Raw genomic sequence first — 25,143 nt, forward strand, 5'->3', positions numbered from 1 at the left:
GGATTAACACAAGTCAATGTTCAAATTCATTTAATGAAAACAAACTGACTTCTGTAGATTGTAAGATTTTTTTCTCTGATCCCGACCACGGGTGAATTTTTGAGTCATTCTCCCAGGTTTTAGGAATGATACTAGAAAAATATGAACAGGTGACTTGATAACACATCATCCAACCATATTTAAATCTTGCCCGTGGATTTAGACGTGGGCAGCCTGAGTTATGGAGTGTTTTCATTAAAGTTTCTCTCCTCTCTAAAGGATGTGCACAGTTACCTAGTGATTAAACAGCTTGGGTGATGGAGACCCTTAGGCTTTGAATTCTTATGAAAATAAAGCATTATTATTTAAATCACAAACTTAACTTCAGATTCCTTCTTATGCTTTGTACAAGGGCTGGGGTTCAATGTGTTTTTAAAACAGATTACTTTCAATGCCAAGGTTTTCTCTACTGAATTTACAAAAGCAATCATTGTTAGATTTTTTAAGTTAGTTCCCTGCTCTGTCCCAAGCACTAGAACAGTTCCTGGCTCACTCAGTAAATCTTGTTTCAGTGATTGAATGCATAAGCTGGATTGTCCCCAATGGCTTTGAACATTCTCTAAAAATACTGAATGCCATACACTCAGGTATTAGGTAAATATTTCTTTATTAAATGATTAATTCCATAAATAAATTCTTTTCACTGAATATAAAATTAAAATCATTTACAAATTATTCCAGTATTACATTTCCCCTCCCTCCCTAAAAGCTACATTTTGATAAATAAAAACATTCAGTCTTAAAACACCTGATTTCTGTTTGCAATTTAGAGTGCAGATAGCTGCCTCTCATGGACACTCACAGAGTGTCACCTTCAGAAAGGGACGGACCCCCTTCCCATTTACTTCTGTCAAAGGATGAAGGTTTCAACTGTCCAACTAATCTTAATTACCTTTTACAACTGTAAAACCGAAAGGAAAAAAGCCTAGAGAAAAATATGCTTACCAAATAATTTACAAACAGAAAACAGAACGTCAACACCACAAGCTCCAAAATGAAGCGGTAACGTGTGCTCCAATACTATGAAGCGAAGTATTCTCCAATCGCAGCTGCATTAGTGTCCATGTGCACCGGCACACCTGGCAGTTTCCAAATACCTTACTACTACTCAAGAATGAGCAATGCCTCCCTTCTACCATAAGTCCCTTGACCCCGCCGCCCCCACCCATGCCTCTGTGATTCTGACACTCTCTCCCCACTTTGTCCACCCTTATGCTGGAAGCCCGAGTTGCATTTAGTCCCTAAACTTGTGAATGTCATTGAACAGCCTGTAGAAGGGGAAGGCAGCCTCGTTGGCATGCGGGCAGTTGTAGTTGCATCTGCAGGACTGTATCATCATGACATTCTTGGAAAACATTTCACCGTCTTCGCAGCGGAACCGCATCTTCACAGTCCTGGTCTGCTGAGGCGTGCAGCAGCGGCCGTCCACGCAGGAACCGCAGTACTTGGGCCGGTATTTCTTCACACTCGAACATCCAGCGTAAGTAAAGTGAACCGGTTCGGGGGACTTCTTGGTCTTGCTGCATTTCTTGCCCTTCTGTAAGAAAAGAGAAGGGAAGTTAGTGTTTTCTCTTTCTTGGAAGAGAAGGTCCCTTCTCACCCAGTCTACACCCAGGGGACTAGTCTACAGCACAGCACCGCAGGCACTTACTTTCAGGCTGCTGTACACCGGCTGTCCACAAGGCCGCACTTCACAAATCCGGGTTTCTTTCACCAGGCGGCATTCAGGGTTGTCATTGGTAACGCGTGTGGAGATACCAGTTCCACAGGTCTTTGAGCACTGGGACCATGAAGTTGTTTGGACGATACATTTCTGGCCGTGTGAAGAAGGGTTGTAAAGAATGCGAGGTTCCATTCCAAAAACTAGACAGACAAAACAAGAGGGAAGAGTTCTCAGAGACATAGGGACACAAACAAATTCAAGTTCTCATTTCTCTAAAGCTTCAGACTAGGCATAGGGTTCAGTGCAAGGTCGCAGTCTTAACTTACCGGGGAGCCGCTTCAAGAAGCCGCTTTTTCCAACTGCAATTAATTCATTGTTTCTCGTTAACTCCACCTCCGAGTCATCGAAGGCCAGCTCCTTGCCCTGGAGGCCCTCCCCGTCGTCCATAGGGTCCTTGGCACTGTCGTCGTCGCAGACCCACTCCTCACAGCACTGCCCGGTAACTTTGACCAGCCGGAGGTTGGGGCAGCCCAAGTTGGGGAGAGAGAGTTCTTGGGGGCACAGAGGAATGCAGCCCACGGCGCCGTCGATACATGTGCACTGATGTTTACAGTTGGGCTGGAAACTTTCCCCATTCTGGTAGATTCTGGAGTTATATTCACAGGGTCTGCCCTCCGACTGAGCTGCAAAGAGCACCGAAAAAGAAAGGAAGGGGTGGATAAAGGTAAGATTCCGAACTACGGCCTGAAACTCATACATATTTTCTGCTGCTTAATTCAATTTATGGTAAAGTTTCCTACAATTCCCCGGAGACTCCAGGCCAGAACAATAAGTTAGTCAGGAATCACTTTTCCGTATGCGCTTTTCGTTGGGCCCAGACACACTGAATTGCATTCCAGACTGCTGAAATCATGTGCCTTTCTGCCAAGCTACCAACAACAAAGCATCACCATACATGGTCTCAAAATTACTAAACTTCTGGACTTCGGGGACTATTCTTTTTTTTAAAAGGGGCCAAACCGCAAGCCTCTTACCTCTGCAGATCCCCTTCAGAGCGGTGGAGTTGGCGCCGAAGTTGCATTCCAGCCCCTTGGTGTGGTCGCAGGGCTGCGTTTTGCTGCAGTCCTCGTTGAGCTGCTTGGCGCAGACCTTACAGCAGCCGCAGGCGTCCCGGACCAGCCCGACTCCCGGGGCGCACTTGGGAGCCTCCAGGGGGCAGTGGCAGGCGGTGGGGCAGGTGGAGAGAGCCTGGAAGGGGGTGAGGAAACGCGTGAGGCTCCGCGGGGTACGCAGGAGAGGCGCCCCAGGAAGGGACGAGGGTGTCTGACCCGGGCGGCAGGAGACGGGGGTTTCTGATCCCGTCCAGCCCGGCCGTCCTGGGCAGCGGCGAACGCCAGGAGGCCCCCGGCAGGTCTTCAGGGCGGGATTAAAGAAAGAGCTATCCCGAAACACCCCCAACCCCCGAACTTTGGAGTCTAGCTTTTCCAACCGCGGGTCGTCCGGGGAAAGGGGAAGGGGCTGTGAGAACGGAAGGGGAAGCGGTGGCCTAAGAACTCACCAGCCTGGCCAAGTGGAGAAGGGTGACGGCGAGGGCGAGCGTCCTGGCGGTGCGGGAGCTCATCGTGGCGCGCAGGAGTGGTCCCGGCTAGCGCGGAGGCAAAGACGCCAACACACCAGAGCGCAGCGGACGAGCCGGTGCGGCTGGAGTAGTGGGCCGGGCGGCGGGGAGGCGAGGGCCGGGGCGGCGAGCGGTTTGCGGGCGTCCTTCTTCCGAGGTCCTGGCCGAGGAGTAGCGGAGGACGCGGGTGCTGCTCGGGGGCGCTCTCGCTCGCGGTCTGCCCCAGCGCCCAGAGCCCGCCTTTTATACCGGCCGGTCGCGGCGCCGCGTGTTTCAGTGACGTCGGCTCTGTCTGTGCGTTCCAGAATTCTCAAACATCTCAGGAATGCTGGTTGGCGCGGGCTCCTGCCAAGCGCCTCCCCTGGCTCCGTTGCACTTTTTTTTTTTTGTCCTGGACCCGTCAAGAAAACAATCTTCCTTTTTTTCCACTTTAAATAACGACTTCTATTGGGGAGGGCTCTTCTTGGCGTGATGATGGTGATGGTGGTGGAAGGGCTGAGTGGGGCGAGTTCAGAACTTTGCCTGGACTGGGAGGGTGGGAGGACCTGGAGGGAGGGATAAAAGTCGTTTTGTTTGGTGATGCCGAGTTGACCCCGCAGCCTTGGAAGCCCTCACCCGGGAAGGCAGCGAGCTGTTTGCCTGTTTACAGCGAAGGTGAGAATCAAGTTATCTATTGAGAAAGGCGAACGAGGAGGGGGAGTGTCTGGGAGCCAGGACTCTATTTGAGGACTTCATAGAGGCATGCTCTGATCAAGTCCCAAAGCTTTGGCATGGTGTTTATTAGCCAAGTTAAATATATTGCAAATTAATACCCGCAGTGGCATTTATGAATGAGAAGGGGGGGAAAAAAAATCTACTCCCCCCATTGTCTGGCAGATTCCCAGACAGAGGTCTTCCCTATTCCGCATCAACCCCCCCCCCCCCCCCCCCCCCGCTTTTTGGTACGTCGTACTTGTTTGTTTTTGGAGGTTCCCACTTAAGTTCCAGCCCACTGCCTGGGTTGGAAGTCCGAGAGGAAACGAACGCAGGGAGTTCTCCGGAAGGCTGTCTTACACTTCCGCACGGATGCAGGAGACCGGGTAAGCCCTTCCAGTCTCCCTCCGCAGGCGGGAGGCGACGCTAACTAAGCAGACAGCCAGAAGCGTAGAGGACTATCGTCAAGTGATTTGTATTGAGATCATTACCGGCATATACAGCAAAATCAAACCAGATTCCAGCACCATTGTGCCCAGTAAATCTCTGGAGAAAACAAACACCTTGACACGGAAAGTTTTGCAGGGGAGTTTAACTCCTTTCCTGGGACTACTTAGAAGCCTCCCATTTCAAGTGAATTGCAATGCTTTGCCCTCTAAATACAGAGAAATTAGTCTTAGGATGTAATATTTTGTAGTAAAAAAAAAAAAGTTGGCAATTTTAAGGTCTTTTTCTACGAGCAACACATTCAGTAGAAGACCCCTTACAAAGCAAATTATTTGAACTTCAAAAACCATCAGTGTGCTTGACAAATGTTCCCTCAAAGTTTCAAAAACTACACTTCTTGTGTAATTTTCATAAAAACACACACAGTAATTATGCCAGTTTGTCATGTATATGTGCTCTAGGAGAAATTCTTGTCCTTTGTAATGTTTAGGGCTGTTCAGTCTAAATGACTGAGCCGTCTGGCTTAAGAAGGCCTTCAGTGTAATTTTCTGTGAATGATTGATAAACACAATAAAGACCTACTGCAATGAAAACATTCTCCAATGCAGAGAACTGTGGCAGGAAAGAGTTAAGTTTCATTCATTCAAAAGTGCTCTTCCAGAAGTCTAAGAGACTTTTACTAGAGAGAATAGGATCTTTAAGGTTTAGTTGGGAGTGGGGTCTTACTTTTCAAGACAATAAACTGTCAGGTTTTCTGGGCCCTATCCAAGTCAACTCACCAGTTATTATTTAGAAAGCGTTTTTGTTTTTTCTTGTAGTAGAGTTTCTGTATTGTTTCCTCCATAATGAAGTGACTAGGAGTAGATGCAGTACAGGGTGGGAGGAGGCGGTGGAGAAAGAATGGAGAGGAGCTTTCCTGGCTTCTGTTGCGGGTCTTTTCTATTTGACTTCATGGTTGTAAGTATTTCCAGATGGTGAATCAGACACCAGACGTAACAATATTTCCATATTTGGGTATAGCAGTAGCCTGCGTTTTTAACATTTTTCTGCCTCTGTTATCCAACCACAAAGCATTCTTGACAGCTTCAAATGTTGTTAAATATAGACTTAACTTCTGTTCCCAGGGCAGGAAATTCTTTGGAATTCCTTGTTTTTCATACAATCTGTCTATCATAATTTAAAAATGAAATTACGACAGATGATCCAACTGGCTCGTGTATACACCTTGTTCCTTTATGGAAGTTGTATAGGGGGTGGAGGCAAGGGGGAGCTGAGAGAGATTCAGTGTGCAGCACAGCATTCACAAACACACCATTCCAGAGATTCCATTAAAAATCAGATTAAAGTTTTCTAACAAGAGTGTGTGGGTTTGTTTCTGGACTTCATCTGGGGAATCTTGGAGGATGAGTTTGCCTCAGAGGAGAAGCTTACAGAACCTCACCGTCAGCTGCCCATTTAAAGCAGGGGGTGTGTTGTGGGAGTGGGTGGGAAGCCGGAGCAAACAGGGCCAGGACGCGGGAGCCGGACAGACAGGAGTAACCTATGTGCACAGCCTTTCCCTATACTATGTCCTGGTTCCACTGCTAGTAAATGACAGCATCAAACAAGAGGAATAGCAGCTCCTCAAGTCCTGTTCCAGGAAGGTCCAGAAACCCCAAACGTCCCGTTGCCTTCTCGCCTCCTCTGCTGAGAGCTGCAGAGCAGCTCACGTTGACAGACTGCAGGGTAAATGTGCAAACGTTTATGGGTAAGTGTCCTCTGGTCCTCCTTCTGCATGGCTCTTTCGCTCTCTTTCCTCCCCCACCCTCCCTCTCCGGGTGCCCCAAGAGTGAATAACGGGCCGTCTTGTTTCCTTGGGCTGCAGGGCACGGAGAAGGGGCTGATTGTCTTCTCAGCTCCTGGCTTTGGACTGAGCGATGGGAACGTCTCTCGTCCGCTGATGCCAGGGAATTTTAGGTCACCAAAAGAAGGGTTCACTGTCTGGCGGCAACTGAGAATAATAATCACCCTAAATCTGGCGACTCCGGTTTCCTAGCCCTAGACCAGTGGTTCTCCAACTTTGGCCCGCATCAGACTCACCTGGAGGGCTGGGTAGATGACAGACCCAACTGGCACCACCCTAGAATTTGTTATTAGTTCTAAGAAGTTTCTTAGTTTCTAATTAGTTCTAATTAGTTTCAAAGAAGTCTCGAGGTGATGTGATCCCGCTGGTTCGGGGAATCACACCCTGAGGACCGCCGCCTTGGATGACAAAAGTGCCTGTAAGAGCTGTGTGTGTGCTTGCATTTGTCCTCAGTCAGGCACTCGGTGGTCTCACAACTCCACTTTTTTAGCCACCTTAAGGAACAGAACAACTGATGGGGACAACGAAAGGCCGGCTTTAAGGCTATTCGATCTCTCCCCACCGCCCAGCCTACCCCGAGAGATCTCAGGGAGAGTCAGTGAGCAAGATGGGGGCAGGAACTGAGTGGTAATGGTGCTGGGAAGGCCTCGGCTGCCCCCCGCACCTCTGCGGAGACAGCGGGTAGGGGCCGCGCGGCGAGAGTGGTATGGGGAGGGGAGAGATCCGGGGCCGAGCACCGAGAGGCGCCCGGCCGCCTGCCGCCCGCTGCCCCCTGCCGGCTGTCCGGCCCGCGCACCCGGAGTCACCGCGGTTGTCAGGACTAGAGGTTTCCGGCGGCGCGCGCCGCAGGACGTTTCCAGCCCCAGCCCATATTTGGTGAAAGTCTTTCAAGACTCCGTCATCCAGCTCTGGGGGGCGGAGGCGACGGCGGCGGCCTTAGGAGCTGGGCCCGGCAACCGCGCGGCCGCTGCGTCGCTGAAAAGTGACCGCGTCCGGCCCTCGCGCCGCGGGGCGGCAGGCGTGCCGGGCGTGCTGGTGCGCTCGTGCCCCGGAGATCGCGGCCGCGGGACCAGTACCTGCACCCGTTGCGAGGGCTCGGCCCGCCCTGCGCTGCGTGGGAGGCTGGCGCGGAGGGCGCCGGCCCGATTGTGTCACTTTTCCCGTCCACCCCTCTGTTGACTCGTCCTCCCAACGGGGCAGAGTTGCCGCGCTGTGCTAGACTTGGAGAGTACGCCCAGGCGCGGGGGTGTGGGTGTGTGTCGGAACCAGGCGTTCTTGAGACATCAAGCCCACCAGAGAGTGGGGACCAGGAATTAATTTTGGGGAGTAGTCCCCGAGGGCCTTGGTTCCGTTATCCCTAGAAGGGAGAGAGGCTGAAGCTCGCTCTCGGTCTCTCTTGGATCTCCCACCACCCTTCCTTCCCTCCTTATCAATAAGTTCCGTGGAGGGGGAACCCCTGGATAGGAAGCCCTAGCTCTGTCGTCCACTAGCCTACAGTCTTCAGTAAACTGCACATCCTTAATGGACCCTGTATCCTTCATCAGTAAATTGGGAAAGGAGCAGTGGTAAAACTGGATCAGTCCCTTTCAGGGCCAAATTTTATGTCATCCTCTCCTGATAATGACAGAAGCCAGTGCTTATATAGGGCCCACTTTGTGTCAGGCACGGTTTTGAATGCCTGCTATTTATTGACTTATTTGATTATCTAATGCCCCATTGAGGGCATCGTTAACACCATTCTCTAAATGGAAAAAAATTGGAGGCACAGAGGGTAAATGTTTAGTCATAAAGCACTCAGGTAGGTAGCTGAATTGAACCCAGGCTTCTTGGTCCTAGCTGACCTTGCACTTAACCGCTGTGCGTACTCCCCATCACTTAGAAGTTCAGACCTGTCCCTTCTTCTGAAACTTACCTTTATTTAACTCTATCACAACTTACCCAGATGTTCCAGGATAAATGCATCAGATAGAAAAGAAGTTGATGAGTTAACTGAAGCTGTATAAACCTCTAAGAATTGCCTTATGTACTGGCTCTTGGGCTTCCCTGGTGGCTCAGACTATAAAAATCTGCCTGAAAATGTGGGAGACCTGGGTTCAGTCCCTGGGTTGGGAAGATCCCCTGGAGGAGGGCATGGCAACCCACTCCAGTATTCTTGCCTGGAAAATCCCCATGGACAGAGGAGCCTGGCAGGCTACAGTCCATGGGGTTGCAAAGAGTTGGACACGACTGAGCAACTAGGCACGGCATAGCACTGGCTCTTGGGGAGGAGAGGGAAAAGGTCATTGCATTTCAACGGAAAAAGCCTTAATGCAAACAGACTTTTTGACACCTTGGCAGATGACAGAGAAGGTATCTAGGCCTTTGGAACCCTTCTTTAATCTTATAAGCCACATTGATCAGACAGTCCTACTTCTGGAGTAAGGGTTAGCCTGGTAAGAGCTACATTTGTCACTGAGATAGTTTTCACAGCTACTTACTTGATAGTTTATCAGTCTGGGTGCTTCTTATACACTCAATCTACTTTTAACTTTTTTTCCAGTTATGTTATGAGCATAATCACCTATGTATATGAGGACAAATTGCTTATCCTCTTCAAACCCCAGATTTATTCTGAGCTCATGATATGTCATGGCACCAAAAAGAGGACTTTAATATTGGCCTTCCCCTGAACGACTTTACAGTCTGACACTTTTGGGCCTGGGCAATGGATATAGAACTAATCTGAGTCTATAAGGATAAACAAGAGTCTGATACATGGAAAGATATTTGAGGGAATAGAGCTTTGATGACCCACTAGTAAGGCTTGGCCATAGAATTCCTTTGGGGAACTGGCAAGAGACGTCAACTGGATCTTCTGCCAGTGGCCTTGCCCATCTGATTGGGACTCTGTCTATAGGCAGTGGTGAGCCTGTGAGGTTTTGCCTTGGTTTCCTCTCATCTATAAGATAATGGCTTTGCCCCAGCTCAGGGAATATGCACTGAAGGGCTCAAAGGGATCAGCCAGGTAACAAAATGCCATTCCAAGGATTTTTGTCTGATGACACTGGCCTCAGCCTGGGGCAACAATGTGGATAGTGTAGACTCTATGAGGGGTGGAGTGGGGGCTGAGTGGTTGGTAGGTGAAAATGTAAATCCAGTGTTTGCTTGTTTTCTCAAATTTTAGAGGTACTAGTGATCTGAATTTTTACACGAAGGCTTTTAATTTTTAAAATATTGACAATTAATTAAAACAGTGTTAAAATGCCATCTAAGTTAATCCTGGGAAAACTCAAGAAGACAGTGTGTGGGAGCTGCCAATGTGATCTCCAGACCAAATGTCTCTGAAAACTTGTCCTGCTCTGGCATTCTGTAACTCTCAGCCTCTCTTGACATATTAAGGAATAGCACCATGGGCTCCATTGAACTGGCAGGTTGGTTAGGCTTTCATTTGTTTAAGAGTTAGGGCTGTCATTTGACTCAGTTGTAAGAGTTTATGCTTTATCAACAAAATTGGAATGTGTCTTTTCTTATTTTCCACTTTCCATCTTCCCCAAACACTACTCTGTCTTCTTACTTCTCCCCTTGAATTTATATTGTAAGCAGCAGGCATTCTCTTGGCAGCATGGTAGGAAACACTTTTTTTTTTTTAAGGCATTTGTATCCAGTGGGAACTATATCTGTTTAGTTTCTTCACCTGGCATCTGTCCACAGGAAGCCAGGCATTTCTAACCCCTTTTTACCTTACAGATCTTGTTTTTTGATAACATAGAAACATTTCAAAGGAATGGACTGGAAGGTACCCCTCCCACTCCGCCCTGCAATCTATCTTCTAGACATGCTGGAGCAATCCGAAATATATAATTATAAGTCACTATCAAATGGGTTGGTTCCAGATTCAGAGATTAAGAATTAACCTTCACCTTCTATGGGTTTTATTTCCAGAGATACTTGTCTCTTAAATGCCCACTTAAAACCACACATACCACATTGAGAAAGGATTTGATCTGGGCACAGTACGTGAGCACACAGAGAGACTGAAGCCATTTATTTGTGCCAACTTTTGCAGGGCCGAGGATTAAGTGTGAAGGAGGATTCTGGCAGTTGGGCTGAACAAAGACATAAGACATGTTTAATCCTCAGCAGGATGCTTGGCATATAGTAAGTACTTAATAAATTATAATTATTTCCACTGCAATCACCACCATTACCTTTACTTTTACTACAATTAGCATAGGATGAATTAGACTTATTCTCTAGAGAATATTCTGTATTCCTTAGACTAGAGAAAAAAATTAGATGAACTCTAGTTTAAAAATCATTTGCTAAGTTATATATAGATGATGTGATTTATAAACCCCACCCAAGTCAGGATCCTGGCTTGCACTGGAGCCCCAGTGATCATCTAACAAAGCACTTTAATGGCCTTCCAGTCATGGAATTGCAACTTTGCCTATAAACAGTGTTGAGCCATGTAAGGTTCTTGCCTTGGTTTCTTCATCTATAAGATAATGACGTTGCCCCAACTCAGAGGTCATGCACTCAAGTGCCCCACAGATCAGTCAGATACAAAACACCATACTTGAGAGTTAGTGACAGCTAACACTTGGCCACAGTGTTTGGGAGCCATGAGGATCACTGTATCTATGGTGCCTGAGTTTTGTCTACCAAAGACTAGGCAGTTCGTATATATATATGAGATGTTAAGGGACAGCAGAGTGTTTGCATCCAAAGGCCATTCTTTTGATGGAATCTGCCTTAAAATCTATGTACTTGCCCCCAACCTCTTGACTTCCTCCTAACAACTGATTGTGGACCTCACTTAAATATTTTTCTAAATGTGAGCTTATTTGTGTTTTCAGTCATGGTAGACCTCACTTTCTTCAAGAGAGTCTGGTAATGAATGAATTAAATAATAAAAAAAGGTTCCCTCCTCAGGGACCCTTGCCTGAGCTTGCTCCTATTTCCTCTGAAAAGCAAGAGATGTGTCAGAGCAGAGGAGCAACTCAGAGATTGAGAGATGCTTCTACCCTAGCTGAGTCATCACCATTGACTTTATCCCCTGAGGCCAACTTTACCACCTGAGGTGGAATCACTGCTACCACCCACAGCCTGTGGTCACCCTCACATCCGAGCTGCTCAGTCCAGAGCCCTCCAGGCACCCATCAAACACTCCTAGTGTGCGCCTTGTGCAAGGTGTCACTGAACCTTGGATGTGGGCATGGGTGAGGTGCCCAAGGTTATGGCAAAAAATAAAAAGCATACAGCAATTTAAGGCTAGTCCCAGGCATTTCTTTGACATCTTTTATCCTCTCTCCTTTGATTAAATATTAGCTTTCAAAAAAAGAAAAAAGCTGTTTTTAAACAGTTCTATTTTTTTGTACTTGTTTCTAACTTAAAAATTGATATATAATAGTATATTAATTTTAGGTATACAACATAATGATTCAATGTATCTATATATTGGGAAATGATCACCAGAGTAAGTCTAGTTCACATCTATCACCTCATATAGTTTTTTTTTGTGGGGGAGGGAGAGTAGAAGTTTTAAGATCTACTCTTATTTACAATGCAGTATCAACTATGGTTGGGACTTCCCAGGTGGTACTAGTGGTAAAAGAACCTGCCTGCCAATGCAGGAGACATAAGAGATGTGAGTTCGACTCCCAGGTCAGGAAGATCCCCTGGAGGAGGGCACATCAATACCGCTCTGGTATTCTTGCCTGGAGAATCCCATGGACAGAGGAGCTTGGTGGGCTACAGTCCATAGGGTCGCAAAGAGTTGGACACAGTTGAAGCAGCTTAGCACAGCATGAACTATAGTCACCATACTGTACATTACATTCCCAGGATTTATTTATTTTATATTATTTTATAACTAAAAGTGCGTACTTTTTGATCACCTGAACAGTCAGTTCTTAAAGGGCGAAGACAACATGTCTTCAATGCTTGAATCTTCTGAGGCCCTAGGAAATGCTGCTGGGGGAATTATAAAATGTGAATATACACCAAGACACTGCCGATTCAGAAGATGAATGGCTCAGTTCAGCCCTATTAATATGATATGAATGACAAGCTTCATTCTAAGTGACAAGGCAAAGAGAAACAACATCTAGATTTTGCTATGTTGGCTCTCATAGCCTAGAAAAGATCTAGAGGCATAAACAGATAATATAATACAGCGATCTATGTTCTAGGTAAAAGGCAGCCAAATTGCTCTGGGAATAAAGACAAGGAACATCTTAACTTTGAGTCCCACCCTTTCAAAATGTGAGGTTTTTTTCAGTTTGTATATTTTGGTGGATAGGATGGGTCAGACTCAGTCACACGCAGGCACTAACATGTATGTTCCCCTTGAAGCTGGCGATTGCAGAAAACATGGGCATCTTCATGAGACAATAGTAAAATACATACAAATGAGAAACTTAATATGAGCCTCTGAAAATGCATTGATTACAGACAGGACCAACTTTGTGGGTGCTGCTGGAAATTATCACTATGGACCCTTTTTTCTGAGGTAAGAGGCAAGGGAACTGACATGAACCAAAACCTTAAAGGCTATCTCACCTTACGTTCAAGAAAATCCTCTGAGGTGAGCATGTGAACATCTTTCTAAACTTAGGAAGTTGGAGTTCAGTGAAGTTAAGCAACTCGCTCAAGATTAGGCAGTTAGTATGTGACCAAACAAGGCATCTAACCCAGACCTAACTTCTCCCAAACCCGAAGTCTTTGCCCTTTCTACATTTCTGCTACATCGTCCTACCGTCCTGAGTTTCAACTCCCTTTATGAGTGTTTGCTCTTGTTCTATTTTCTTTAATTGTTACCACCTTGCCTTTATAGAGCCAGCCCTTTCACCTTTTCTTAGCACTTTCAGATCCATTGATGCTGCAGTTTTTGAGCCACTCACTGGTGAGCCTGACTTCTCAAGAAGGTGCAAATTAAAGTGAATGAGATCATTATCCTCACCACTATAATCAGAGAACAAGTATGGTGATACTAAGCCTGCACTTGGATTTGCTTCCTTGCTAGGCGCTATGTAGAATAATTTAGATATCCATGATTTCTGTCTTCTAGGGATAGATAGCAGGTTCCCCAGGGTGTGGAGTTTAAATGGAAATAATGAAGGAAGTATGATTTAGGGAGTTTGTGTTTCAAAGACAGAAGGAAGTGCCGTGGCAGTCTGAGACTGCCCTGAAGTAATACAGTGGCTCTATAAAGGCAAGGTGACAACACTAAGAAAATATAAAAATGAGCAAGCCCTCATAAAGGGTGATGCCCTTCACTGACTCAACAGACATGAGTTTGAGCAAACTCTGGGAGATGATGAAGGACAGGGAAGCCTGGTATGCTGCTGTCCAAGGGGTTGCAAATAGCTGGACACAACTGAGCGACTGAACAACAACTCATTAAGGGAGAGGAAACTCAGAAGGAAGTCAGAGGACTATGTGAAAAGAGTATTGGACAAACGCACTGAATTGTGTGTTGTGTGTACATGTGTGTGTATGGGTGCTTGTGTGTTTGGGTGGAATGAGAAGAACATAGTGAATTATGACATTCCTGTGGATTCATTATTGTCATTATTATAATTATTATTATTCATTATTTTCTTGTTAACATAGCTCATCCTGATTCCAATCACCTTTCTTTTCTGTGGGTTTTCTGCACTTCCTAGGTCCTTGCTCTGCAGTTTCCAATAGAAAAATCCTTGAGTCTCCATCCAGGAGAGGTGGCCAGAAAGGACTACTTTCATAGTTGGGCCATCCTGCAAGCACTGTTTTCAAGAGGCTGAAATTCAGAAATCTGGAGCCAAGGAAGGAGGTAGGAGATGAGGGTGTGAGGTAAACTCAGGGAATAATTCTGAAGTGACATAAAGTAAGAATTGAGGCAATTTCCACTTGAAGTCACCTTTCCACTCACTAGGCATTAACCATCTGGAACCAAATGCAGCTAATTTAGCATCATGTTGGAAAGTTTATGACATGAAGCACATTTTAGGGCCAGGACATCCAGGTTTTAATCCTTTGTATTCAGTAAATGCCTCTCTTTTGGAATTCAGTCTGCTGTCAGTACATAGGAACTAAGAATAGCGCCAGCTTGTGAGTCACCATTCTTTGCTTTCTTCCAGAACACCGTGGGAAAAGGATGGGCAGACTAGTTCAGATAAAACCCAGTCCCACCCAAATACTCACTGAAGGCTGGAAACAAATCCATTTTTTAAATGTTTCAAAAATTGAATTGAACTCAGGAAAGAGATAGTAAGCCTGTGTTCTTTAGTTTCAACTTGGATCAGAAGCCTTGTTTTGTGTTCTAAGTCTCAAGGCTATCACATTGGGTGTTTTCTACAACCCTTTAGGTTGCTAGGGGGGTTCCCACTTGACTTTAAAGGACATTTATTAAATGATTGCACCATGCTAGGGTTTAGGGATACAGAGGTGACTAACATGTGGTCTCTGACTTTGAGGACGGCATGGTCTAGAGTGGTGAGAGCATAGGTAAATAATATGTAGTTGCTCAGTAGTGTCCGACTCTTTGCATCCCATGGAATGTAGCCTGCCGGGCTCCTCTGTCCATGGAATTCTCCAGGCAAGAATACTGGAGTGGACTGCCATTCTCTTCTGCAGGGGAGCTTCCCAGTCTAGGGATTGAACCTGGATCTCCTGCATTGCAGGCAGATTCTTTACCGTCTGAGCTACCGGGGAGCCCAGGTAAATAATGCCTGTGTGCAAATACTGTGTCCCCTCATAAGGGTGCATTGTGTATACACTGCCTCTGGATCCTTTTGTGCATGTGGGCTATGCTAGCGGTGAGGTCTTCTCACTGCCCGTGATGGTGTTGCTCTTGGAAATTCCAGTGCTTCTTTTGTGAAGCTTGAAAGAACAGGCTGAGTCTGTCTCTGCTTGGTTTTAAACAACTATACTTAAATGACATAATATCAGTGTAAACTCAGAGGGTCCTCTGACAATCTTGTTAGTAAGGGGTTGGGTAGTTTTGTTTTGAATGCCTTTCCACTTCCCTTTGGTAAGCAGTCTAGGCTTCCTGATGTCTACTTATGGCCTTTTAGGTGAAGTTACATGTTCTGGCATTGTGATAATAACTAAAGTGAAGTGAAAGTGAAGTTGCTCAGTCGTGTCCGACACTTTGCAACCCCATGGACTGTAGCCTACCATGCTTCTCTGTCCATGGGATTTTCCAGGCAAGGTACTGGAGTGGGTTGCCATTTCCTTCTCCAGGGGATCTTCCTGACTCAGGGATCGAACCCGGGTCTCCCACATTGCAGGCAGATGCTTTACCCTCTGAGCCACCAGGGAAGCCGATAATAACTAACGGATGTGTGAATTGTATTCTTGGCCTCCCTAGAAATGGTGCATAGTGAATCCCAAGATTTCTGTTATATAGTTTTAAAGGTAAGCCTAGCTATTGAAGCCTTTTTCCTCGGCAGTGGACCACATTGGAAGTAAACAGGAAAGAAGAGCATAATCGGCAAGAAGGCTATGACCCAGCATGCCATTACATTTAGTAGCATTTTAAAGTATGGTTTAATTTTATTCCCCCATTGTTTGTGGTATGCCATCTGGCTTTATTTGTTTTGTTTACTTTGGGTTCAGTTTCCTTTTATTTGTCAAGTTTCTTAAGGTGGAACCTAAGGTCACTGACTTAAGATCTTTTTTCTTTCTATTGTAATCATTTAGTGCTGTAGATTTCCCTATAGATGCTCCAGCTGCATCCCAGAAAATTTGATACATATGCTTTTATTTTCATTCATTTGAAAGGCTTTTCTGATTTCCTTTTTAATTTCAATTTGACTCTTGGGTTAGTGTGTTATTTAGGATTTGAATATTTGGATATTTTCCAGACATCATTCTAGTTACTTATTTATTTCTAAATAAATAATAATAAATATTCATTTCTAGTTTGATTTCATTGCAGTCTGAAAATAAACTATTTGATTTTTAAAAAATATCTTACACTTTACATTTATATTTTACCTTAAATACTTGTACAAAGTTATAATAGCTTTTTAAATTCTTACTTATTTTTATTTTACTTATTTTAATTGGAGGCTAATTGCTTTATAATATTGTAGTGGTTTTGCCATACATTGACATGAATCAGCCATGGGTGTACATGTGTTCCCCATCCTGAACCCTCCTCCCCGCTCCCTCCCCATCCCATTCCTCTGGGTCATCCCAGTGCACCAGCCCTGAGCACCCTGTCTCATGCATTGAACCTGGACTGGTGATCTGTCCAGTTATAATAGCTCTTTTAATATTATCATTTTCTAAGTTAATCCTGTAATTAATTAATCCTTTAATTAATCCTGTAATTTCTAAGTTTGTTTCTATTGATTACTTTTTCTCCTGATTCTGGATCACATTTTCCTGCTATTCGGTATGTCTAGTAATTTTTTACTTGGAAGCTGAGTGTTATAAATATTATGTTATTGTATTTCCAAACAAATATTGTTTGTTTTCTTTCTTTAAATGGTGTGGTATTTTGCTTTGGCAGGTCATTAAGTTATATGCAGATTAGCTCGACCCATTCAAGGCCTTATACTTTCCTAGGGCAGGTCTAGAGAACCCTTCACTCAAGAGATAGTTCGGGTTTACTACTAAGATGTGACTCTACTGGTGTCTCTATTGAATGACCTAGGATGTCATGAGGTCTCTCTACTAGTCAATGTCAAATGTCAGGAAGGCAATTTAAAGATGGACTAGCACAGCTTCCTTGAGAATGTGAATGTTTATCTTTTCTTTTGCCTTTCTTTACTGGAGCAGTGGGTATGAATTCTTTTAATAATATTGATCTATAATGTCAAACTGCTTTCTAGAAGGTCATAACATTTTCTACTTCTATCAACAGTTTAGGAGAGTGCCTGCTTCACAATATCCTTGCCAGTATTGAGTTTATGTTAAATAAAGTATAATACAATCTCTTGGAAGGAATATCATGAAGCCATTAGAATCATGTTTTCTGAAAACTAATAACTTGGGAAAACTCTCAAAACAGTGTTAATTGAACAAAAGCAGTACAAAGAACTCTATACACATCAAGATACCACTTTTATATAAAGATCATATGTATATATATACATTCATTCTTTGTTAATATCATTTATCTGTGGATAATGAGATTATGGGTGATTTTTATATTCTTATTTTTAGTATAACTTTTATACTAAAAACTGCTTTATAATATGAGGTATCTGATAAATGAGTGTATAGTAAAGAAAGGGCTTTACTCAGAACATGGAAATACTCAAGGACAAGAAAATCTACAGACATAGAAATCATATACCCTTCACAGACTTTAAGTGGAGTCATGTTTTGCAATCTGTGTATTCATTAGGGGTCCTCTGGGAGGAGAGCTGTCTGGGCCACTGAAAATAAAGTCCTACTAACACCAACGAAGATCATGGCATCTGGTCCCATCACTTCATGGGAAATAGATGGGGAAACAGTGGAAACAGTGTCAGACTTTATTTTTTGGGGCTCCAAAATCACTGCAGATGGTGACTATGGCCATGAAATTAAAAGACACTTACTCCTTGGAAGAAAAGTTATAACCAACCTAAATAGCATATTGAAAAGCAGAGACATCACTTTGCCAACAAAGGTCCGTCTAGTCAAGGCTATGGCTTTTCCTGTGGTCATGTATGGATGTGAGAGTTGGACTGTGAAGAAAGCTAAGCACTGAAGAATTGATGCTTTTGAACTGTGGTGTTGGAGAAGACTCTTGAGAGTCCCTTGGACTGCAAGGAGATCTAACTAGTCCATTCTAAAGGAGATCAGCACTGGAATTTCTTTGGAAGGACTGATGTTAAAGCTGAAACTCCAGTACTTTGGCCACCTCATGTGAAGAGTTGACTCATTGGAAAAGACTCTGATGCTGGGAGGGATTGGGGGCAGGAGGAGAAGGGGACGACAGAGGATGAGATGGCTGGATGGCATCACTGACTCGATGGACGTGAGTCTGAGTGAACTCCAGGAGTTGGTGATGGACAGGGAGGCCTGGCGTGCTGCGATTCATGGGGTCGCATAGAGTTGGACACGACTGAGCAAGTGAACTGAACTGAACTGAACACCTCCTACCTAATTGGGAACTGGCAAAAGTTGTATAACTGGTCAACCAATGACCATGGAAGAGAGGCAACTTTCTGCCTTGAATTGTTGAATTCATTTTGAGTCGTTTGGACCCAATGCATTGTCCTTGGTTTCCATTTTACACTTTAACATGGAATGTATTAGTTAGTTATTAGGACTGTCATAACAAATGATCATAGATTAGAAGTAAACAAAATTTATTTTAATTAAGATTTATTTTCTTACAGTTATAGGATCTAGAAGTCCAAGATCAGTGCATTTGCAGGTTTCTTCTAAGGCATTGTTCCTTGGCTTGCCAGTAGTGATTCTTGTGTCTTCATATGTACATGAATGTTTGTGTCCATTTCTTCTTCTTATAAAGACACTAGACATATTGGATTACTCCAAATTGACTACACCATAATGACCTCATTTTAACTTAATAACCTCTTGAAAGACTCTATTTCTAAATATAGTCACATTATGAGGTACTGTGGTTAGGACTTCAACATACGAATTTTTGAGAGGATACAATTCAGGCCGTAAGACTAAGTGTAGCTCTTTCTTCAAATTCCTCATGGATGTAGCAGAGGGAGGAAAACCCATTTCTTTACTCTTCAAGCATAAACTCTGGATCCCAAGTGCTTGATGTTGAACTCTGGCCCTCTCACTTAAGAACTCTTTGACCTGAGGGACTTCCCTGATGGTCCAGCGGTTAGGATTCCTTGCTTCCAATACAGGGGGTGTGGGTTAGATTCCTGGTCAGGGAACTAAGATCACACATGCCTGCCACATGGCATGACCTTAAAAACAAACAAACAAACAAAAAAACCCCCTATTTTTAAAAGTACATTTTTAGAAAAAGAAATAAAAAAAAAAGAACTGTTGGGCCTGGGATGAGATACCTAGCCTCTCTATATTTCAGTATCCTTCTCTCTCAAATGGGAACAATATAAGCTTATATCTCATGGGTTTGTTGTAAACATTCAGTAATTTAATTTATGAAGATCTTGTAGAATAGTGCTTGTCACATAGCCATATACTAGGTATTCAATAAAGGTTAGCTGTTATCATTACATCAAATTATCTCATTCACGTACCTATCTATTTAACACTGTACTTCACGCAGAAGGTATAGCGATAAACACAAAAGATGTCTCTGTCATCACCAAGGAGGATTTTTGCTCCTGAATCTATGTGCCCTTCTTATTTTTGGCAAGGGAGCTTTTGTTCTTCCTTTATAAATTCTGTGTGGAAATACTTTTCTAAGGGATACTGAGCAATCAGAGCATGCTTGATCTCTCTGCCCTTCCCTCATTATTGGCACTGATTCTTTAATATGATTTGTAGATTTAGGGAGAGAGAAGGTCTGAAAAAGAAACCTGAAGTGATAAATCCTACATCTTTTTGTTATGGTTGCTTCTCCTTTCTCTACCCCAGAAACAACACACATATTTATACCTTTTTAGCTGTACTGGACACATTTTCAAAATCCGCATGCCCAGATTGGGCACCTAGATAATGCTGTCTTGTGAGGTTGCAGTATCTGCTACGTTGAGCAGCCTTTTTAGAATGCTTTGATGACTAAAAATATGGATGATGAATCTGTCCTTTGTGCACCAGCTCTCTCCCCTTCATGTGGAACATGTCTTTTAGGTCCTTTTTCAAGCAAAGACTTGTGCTGATCTACCTCATACATTAATTCTAGCTGTAGTACTACTTTGGGAAAGGAATAGGATCCCAAAATAACCACCAGGAGAAGTGTGTCATGAAAGGTCATGGCAATGGGGCAGAAGATATTGGACAGAAGAGTTCTAAAAATAGGGAGCGAGAGATGAAAGACCCAGCAGTAATGAGGAACCGTTTTGGCTTTGCCTCACACGAGGAGGAGGCAACGTTCCCCAGCCCACTCCTGCGTTCGGCTCGACCTGCCACTCACACCCCGCTGGCAGAACTGCTGGGGCTGGGAGGATGATGAGCACGTTTTTCTGTCCTGGGTGTGAACTGCCTTTGTATCATTTTGATGATAAGTGTATTCAGATAATGCTTAAAAGCATATCAAAATAAGCAACATCATGGAGAATTTTACCTTATTGCCACATTCCTAATATTGCAAGGACATCAGACATTTCTGAGCAGGGATACTTAATTTCACCTTTCTTTTGGAGCAGTTCTTTAGATTTTACAAGCTAGAGTTGATTTTTCATTGTCTCCTGACAACGCACCTGATGATTAAGTGTTTGCAAAGCTAAGCACCGAATTTTATGTGCATGCACTGCAAATTGGGTCAGTGGGTTCAGCCACATCAGATCCCATCAGCCACTCTGTGTGTTCCGGAGGACCAGGGTATGGGCATGTATAGCTGCAGGTGAAGAAACTGATTTTAAATATGATGTTCAATGTTCTCCCTCCATAGATAGAATTTTGATGATAATGTGGTAGGCAGATTAAAACATTAAAAACATGGGCCCCTTGAATGAATTTTGGGATATGATTTTATGTGTGTGTGTGGTTTTGTTTCCTCATTCCATGAACTAGAGAATCAGAAAGTCTGAGATAAATCCCGTAATCTAGAAATCAGTTTCCTCCACAATAAAATAAGCTTACTGACACTTGGCTTAGAGATGATAAATGTGCAGAAGTGCTTACAAACTGCAGGGCTGTACATGTGTTCCTTTTAAATCACACGGCTGTCAGAGAACTCGTCTGTGCGTTCACGTAGAATCCACCCTTACCTCTTCAAATACGCTTCTTTTCATTCATTCCAAAGCTGTTTACTTCACTCCAGTGTGCTGGGCACAGGGCCAAGCACCAAAAAGCACTCAAAGATGAATCATACCCAGATCCTGCCCTCAAGGAACTTAGTGTAGAAGGAGGCATATAAAACACCGAAAAATGCATTGCTTGGTTTTTAAAATTTAGCATAATTGACTGCATCCTTGAACAAAATACCACATTTAAAAAATGATTTAGCAGTCCCTCTTAAATATTTAAATGATAAAGTCTGTGTTAATGAACATTCATTAGTCTGCTAATAGACTAATGAATATGTGTGCTATTAGTCAAGAATATGGAGAAATGCCTGTGAAACAAAGGTATCCTGACTGAAGACAGGCGATCTGGGGAACTGCAGTGATTAATGATGACTGACAGTGCAGTAATCCCAGCCCTTGTTGAGGGATCACTCTTCATTAGGCTCCCCAAACCACAACTGATCAGGAATTTGATTCTGTCTGGCCCTAAAGCCAATTTCTCCATTTGTTTTGATTCAAGGCTTTCCTAGCCTGAATCCATAAGTAAACTGGTCCTTTTGTTTAACATTTTCACTGCAGTATAGTTAACAAATCTCTGAAAATAGAGACAAAGTTGAGATTTCTCCAGGAGACTGGGAATCCTAAGATTTGTGCAAGGGAAGTGTGCAGTTATAATCCTGAAAATTATGCAATTTGTCATCAGTGTAATGAAAAAAGGATATTTGATAAAATTTTTAGCCCTTTGAAAATCACAACAAAATCTTAACTCTTTTAAAAATCTAGCTTAAAGCACATTCTCGGTCAGGATTATGACTTCAAAAATATGCATTGAATAAGAATATGAAAGGCCTTCTGAAAATACAGGACATGATTTTGATCTTCCTGTAAAAAAAAAGCTGCTTTAGAGATCAGAAATCTCATCATTCCCTTTTCAGGATAACTGTGAGGGCCTGTGCATTGGTCTTGCGTCAGTCTCTCCTTCAGACATTAATAGATTTAAATCAGTATGGGAGATCTTAAATATGGTCCTGAGGAAAAAGAAGCTATTGTGAGCTCAGAAAAGAGGAATGTTTCATGTAGGGCTTAGAATAATGGTAGAAAACGATTAGGGGTATCTGGGTGCTAGCTAGCACTTAACTAATGAGTTCTGCAGAATGGTGAGAAGAGAAAGGCAAATGCTGTGTGAGCAACAAGTAGAACCTTCAGATGAAGATGCTGATGGTAGGCAGAGGGCTGGGTGAGCTCCTCAGGGCAAGACACTCAACTCAGAGCCAGAATCCTCAGGAAGTTCTTCCACAAGGAGTCCTCCAGCAGACTGGTCACAATTTCTGACCTACAAGCATTCTGACTAAAATGTCTCAGAAGAAGGAGAGTCTGGATCTGCATCCCATGTCCAGTCACAGCGCATATGGCGTCCTGTATTGCTTAGCTGCCCATTTCCTCTCAGGAAACTGTACTACCAGTATTGCCTTCAATTTCTGCATTCAGTCAGTTCACACAACAGGTATTTATCAAGCCTCTGGATGGCGCAATGGTAAAGAATCCACCTGCCAAGGCAGGAGATGCAGGATCAATCTCTGGTCAGGAAGACCCCCTGGAGGAGGAAATGGCAACCCACTCCAGTATTATTTCTGCGTGGAAAATTCCATGGATAAAGAAGCCTCGCAGGCTACAATCCGTGGGGTCTCAAAGAGTCAGAAATGACTGAGCATGTATGCCTTTCTTTCTTCTTGGTCTCTACCATCTTCTGAGCACAAAGAATCTTTTCATTCCTCTGACTTCTAATTTGTGCTCTTACAAAGTGCAGTGAGCTTCCACAGACCTAAAATGGGGCACCTTCTGCTGGTCAGATCAGCAACGCTGCCCTTAGAGGGTGGCCTCTGGGCCCCAGTGGCCTCAGGCAGGTGTTTACAGTTAAGGATTCACTGATTCTCACTAAGCACCTTAAATGTTATCAGGAGGTCCCAGAAGTTTTTGTCTCCAACTGGCCAGTGATTACAACTCTTTCAGACCAATTTACTTTAGGAATAAAAGAGTTAGGATTCATTCATTCCCTGACTTTTCTGGTATCTACTGCTTTAAAACAAAGTATTCCAAAAGATAGTAACCTAAAACAGAAGCCATTAAATTGTATCTTGCGGATTCTGTGAGCCAGTAATTTGGCCAGGACTCAGCTTCTATGGGGAGAAGGCAATGGCACCCCACTCCAGTGCTCTTGACTGGAAAATCCCATGGATGGAGGAGCCTGGTAGGCTGCAGTCCATGGGGTCGCTAAGAGTCGGAAACAACTGAGCAACTTCACTTTCACTTTTCACTTTCATGCATTGGAGAAGGAAATGGCAACCCACTCCAATATTCTTGCCTGGAGAATCCCAGGGACGGGGGAGCCTGGTGGGCTGCCGTCTATGGGGTCACGCAGAGTCGGACACGACTGAACGACTTAGCAGCAGCAGCAGCTTCTTCTGAAAGAAAAAGATTCTTCTGTTCCTCGTGAGGTGAACAGGTCACTTAGTGGTACTCAGCTGGAAGATGGCTGGCCAAAAGGGTCTAAGATGATTTTACTGACAAGTCTGTCACCTTGGTGGGGGTATGGAATGTGAGCTTAGCGGGGACTGTCTACTGGAGCACCAGCATAGTCTCTGAGTTTACTCTGAGACTGTCTACTAAGACTGTCTACTGTCTCTTGCAGCGCTGTAGTCTTTGAGGAGACAGACTTCATACATGGAGGCTGAGCAAGCATCGCAAGAGAACCAGGGGAAGGCCGTAGGGTGTCACCTCAGAGGCCATGCAACATTACTTGTGCAGTATTCTGTTGGTTACAGGTGAGTCCTAAGGCCATCTCAGACTCAAGAGGAGAGAAACAGGATTTATTTCCAGGTTAGAGGCCACTTTGTAGAAGAGCTTGGGAAAGATTGTTGCAGTTGTTCACTGTTGTTCAGTTGCTCATTCACGTCTGACTCTTTGAGATCCCATGAACTGCAGCACACCAGGCTTCCCAGTCCTTCAGTAGCTCCCAGAGTGTGCTCAAACTCATGTCCATTGAGTTGGTGATGCCCTCTAACCATCTCATCTTTACTCTTGCCCCCCCCTCCTCCTGCCCTCAATCTTTCCCAGCATCTGGATCTTTTCCAGTGAGTTAGCCCTTCGCATCAGGTGGCCAAAGTATTTACAGTCTTCCACTTTGGCATCTGTGTCTCACTTATTTCCTGCTCAGACTGCCTGTACCTGCTTCTTATCTAGGAGTCAGTTACTGTGTCTACTCAGAAGCTAAACTTCTTCCCTCCCTTTCTTTCCCTTGTCCCTAGTCAAGATGTCCACTCCAATAAGAACTTCCCAGAGACACCTAAACTACAGGACAGAGTAAAATAGGTGCTGGTGGGAACCAGCTGGCGGGAGCCCAGGAGAACATGGGTCAACAAGGAAGGAATAATCATGATGCGAAGAATTAAGAGAGGTCTCACTGGGGAGTTGGCCATTATGCTGAACTTCAGACAAGTAGAATTTTGACAGATTAAGAGTAGGGGAGAAAGAGATGTCATTCCTACATGAGCAGAAGCACATAAGTGTAGAAAGGTGTGTTGTATAAGGAAAAGCTAATACTGCTAAAGAATTCAAACTTCAGACTCTAGTCACTGAGAAGCTAGCTTTTAAAAGCAGTGCTTTAGGAAGATGACTCTGGCAACAGTGTGGAAGATGCCTTGGAGAGGTGAGATCTGAGGAGAAAAAGATGGCTAATCTCTGTAAGGGTTAATATTATCTCCCTTTGAAAGGAAAGGAGAGAGGGTTTTCTCTCTTTTCTGGTCCATAAGAAATAGTAACAGTAACTCTTTCTCCAGACATGGTGGCATGAAGAAGTCTGATTCACCACATTCAGACATGGACACTTCTTTAGCAAAGACTTGTCCAAATGTATTTGGACTGGATACTTGATAGGACTAGTCATCTCCTTGGGATTTCATCTTCCCACCCTCCCTCATCCCAATGAATCTGTACCTCAGCAACCCTTCAATTTCACTGCCTTCAATTTCCC

At 44.2% G+C, this 25,143-nt stretch overlaps 1 protein-coding gene and 1 long non-coding RNA gene across 9 annotated transcripts in view; one reads left to right on the forward strand and one right to left on the reverse strand.

Moving 5' to 3' along the window:
* Positions 1–629: 629 nt before the first annotated feature.
* On the reverse strand, positions 630–3,539 carry CCN1 (cellular communication network factor 1). The gene is made up of 5 exons (NM_001034340.2): positions 3,261–3,539; positions 2,737–2,950; positions 2,029–2,385; positions 1,691–1,902; positions 630–1,576 (listed from the first exon to the last, which is right to left on the reverse strand). Exons 1-5 carry the CDS (start codon positions 3,321–3,323, stop codon positions 1,274–1,276), a joined length of 1,149 nt encoding a protein of 382 aa, NP_001029512.1. The 5' UTR covers positions 3,324–3,539; the 3' UTR covers positions 630–1,273.
* Positions 3,540–3,590: 51 nt separating this feature from the next.
* The window catches only part of LOC101904769 (uncharacterized), a 123,794-nt gene continuing 102,241 nt past the window's right edge, over positions 3,591–25,143 (forward strand). For 2 of the 8 annotated variants that reach the window (XR_003034033.2, XR_009493952.1), the window contains exons 1-6: positions 3,606–3,974; positions 4,289–6,207; positions 10,349–10,440; positions 12,640–12,796; positions 13,953–14,098; positions 23,803–23,935. This is a non-coding gene — a long non-coding RNA (uncharacterized lncRNA). Of the gene's footprint in view, positions 3,975–4,288; positions 6,208–10,348; positions 10,441–12,639; positions 12,797–13,952; positions 14,099–23,802; positions 23,936–25,143 lie in introns of all 8 variants that reach the window. The other 6 variants (XR_009493953.1, XR_009493950.1, XR_003034035.2 and 3 more) reach the window with 6 other exon arrangements.

This window comes from Bos taurus, chromosome 3 (genome assembly GCF_002263795.3).
Source record: "Bos taurus isolate L1 Dominette 01449 registration number 42190680 breed Hereford chromosome 3, ARS-UCD2.0, whole genome shotgun sequence".
Taxonomy (NCBI): Eukaryota; Metazoa; Chordata; class Mammalia; order Artiodactyla; family Bovidae; genus Bos; species Bos taurus.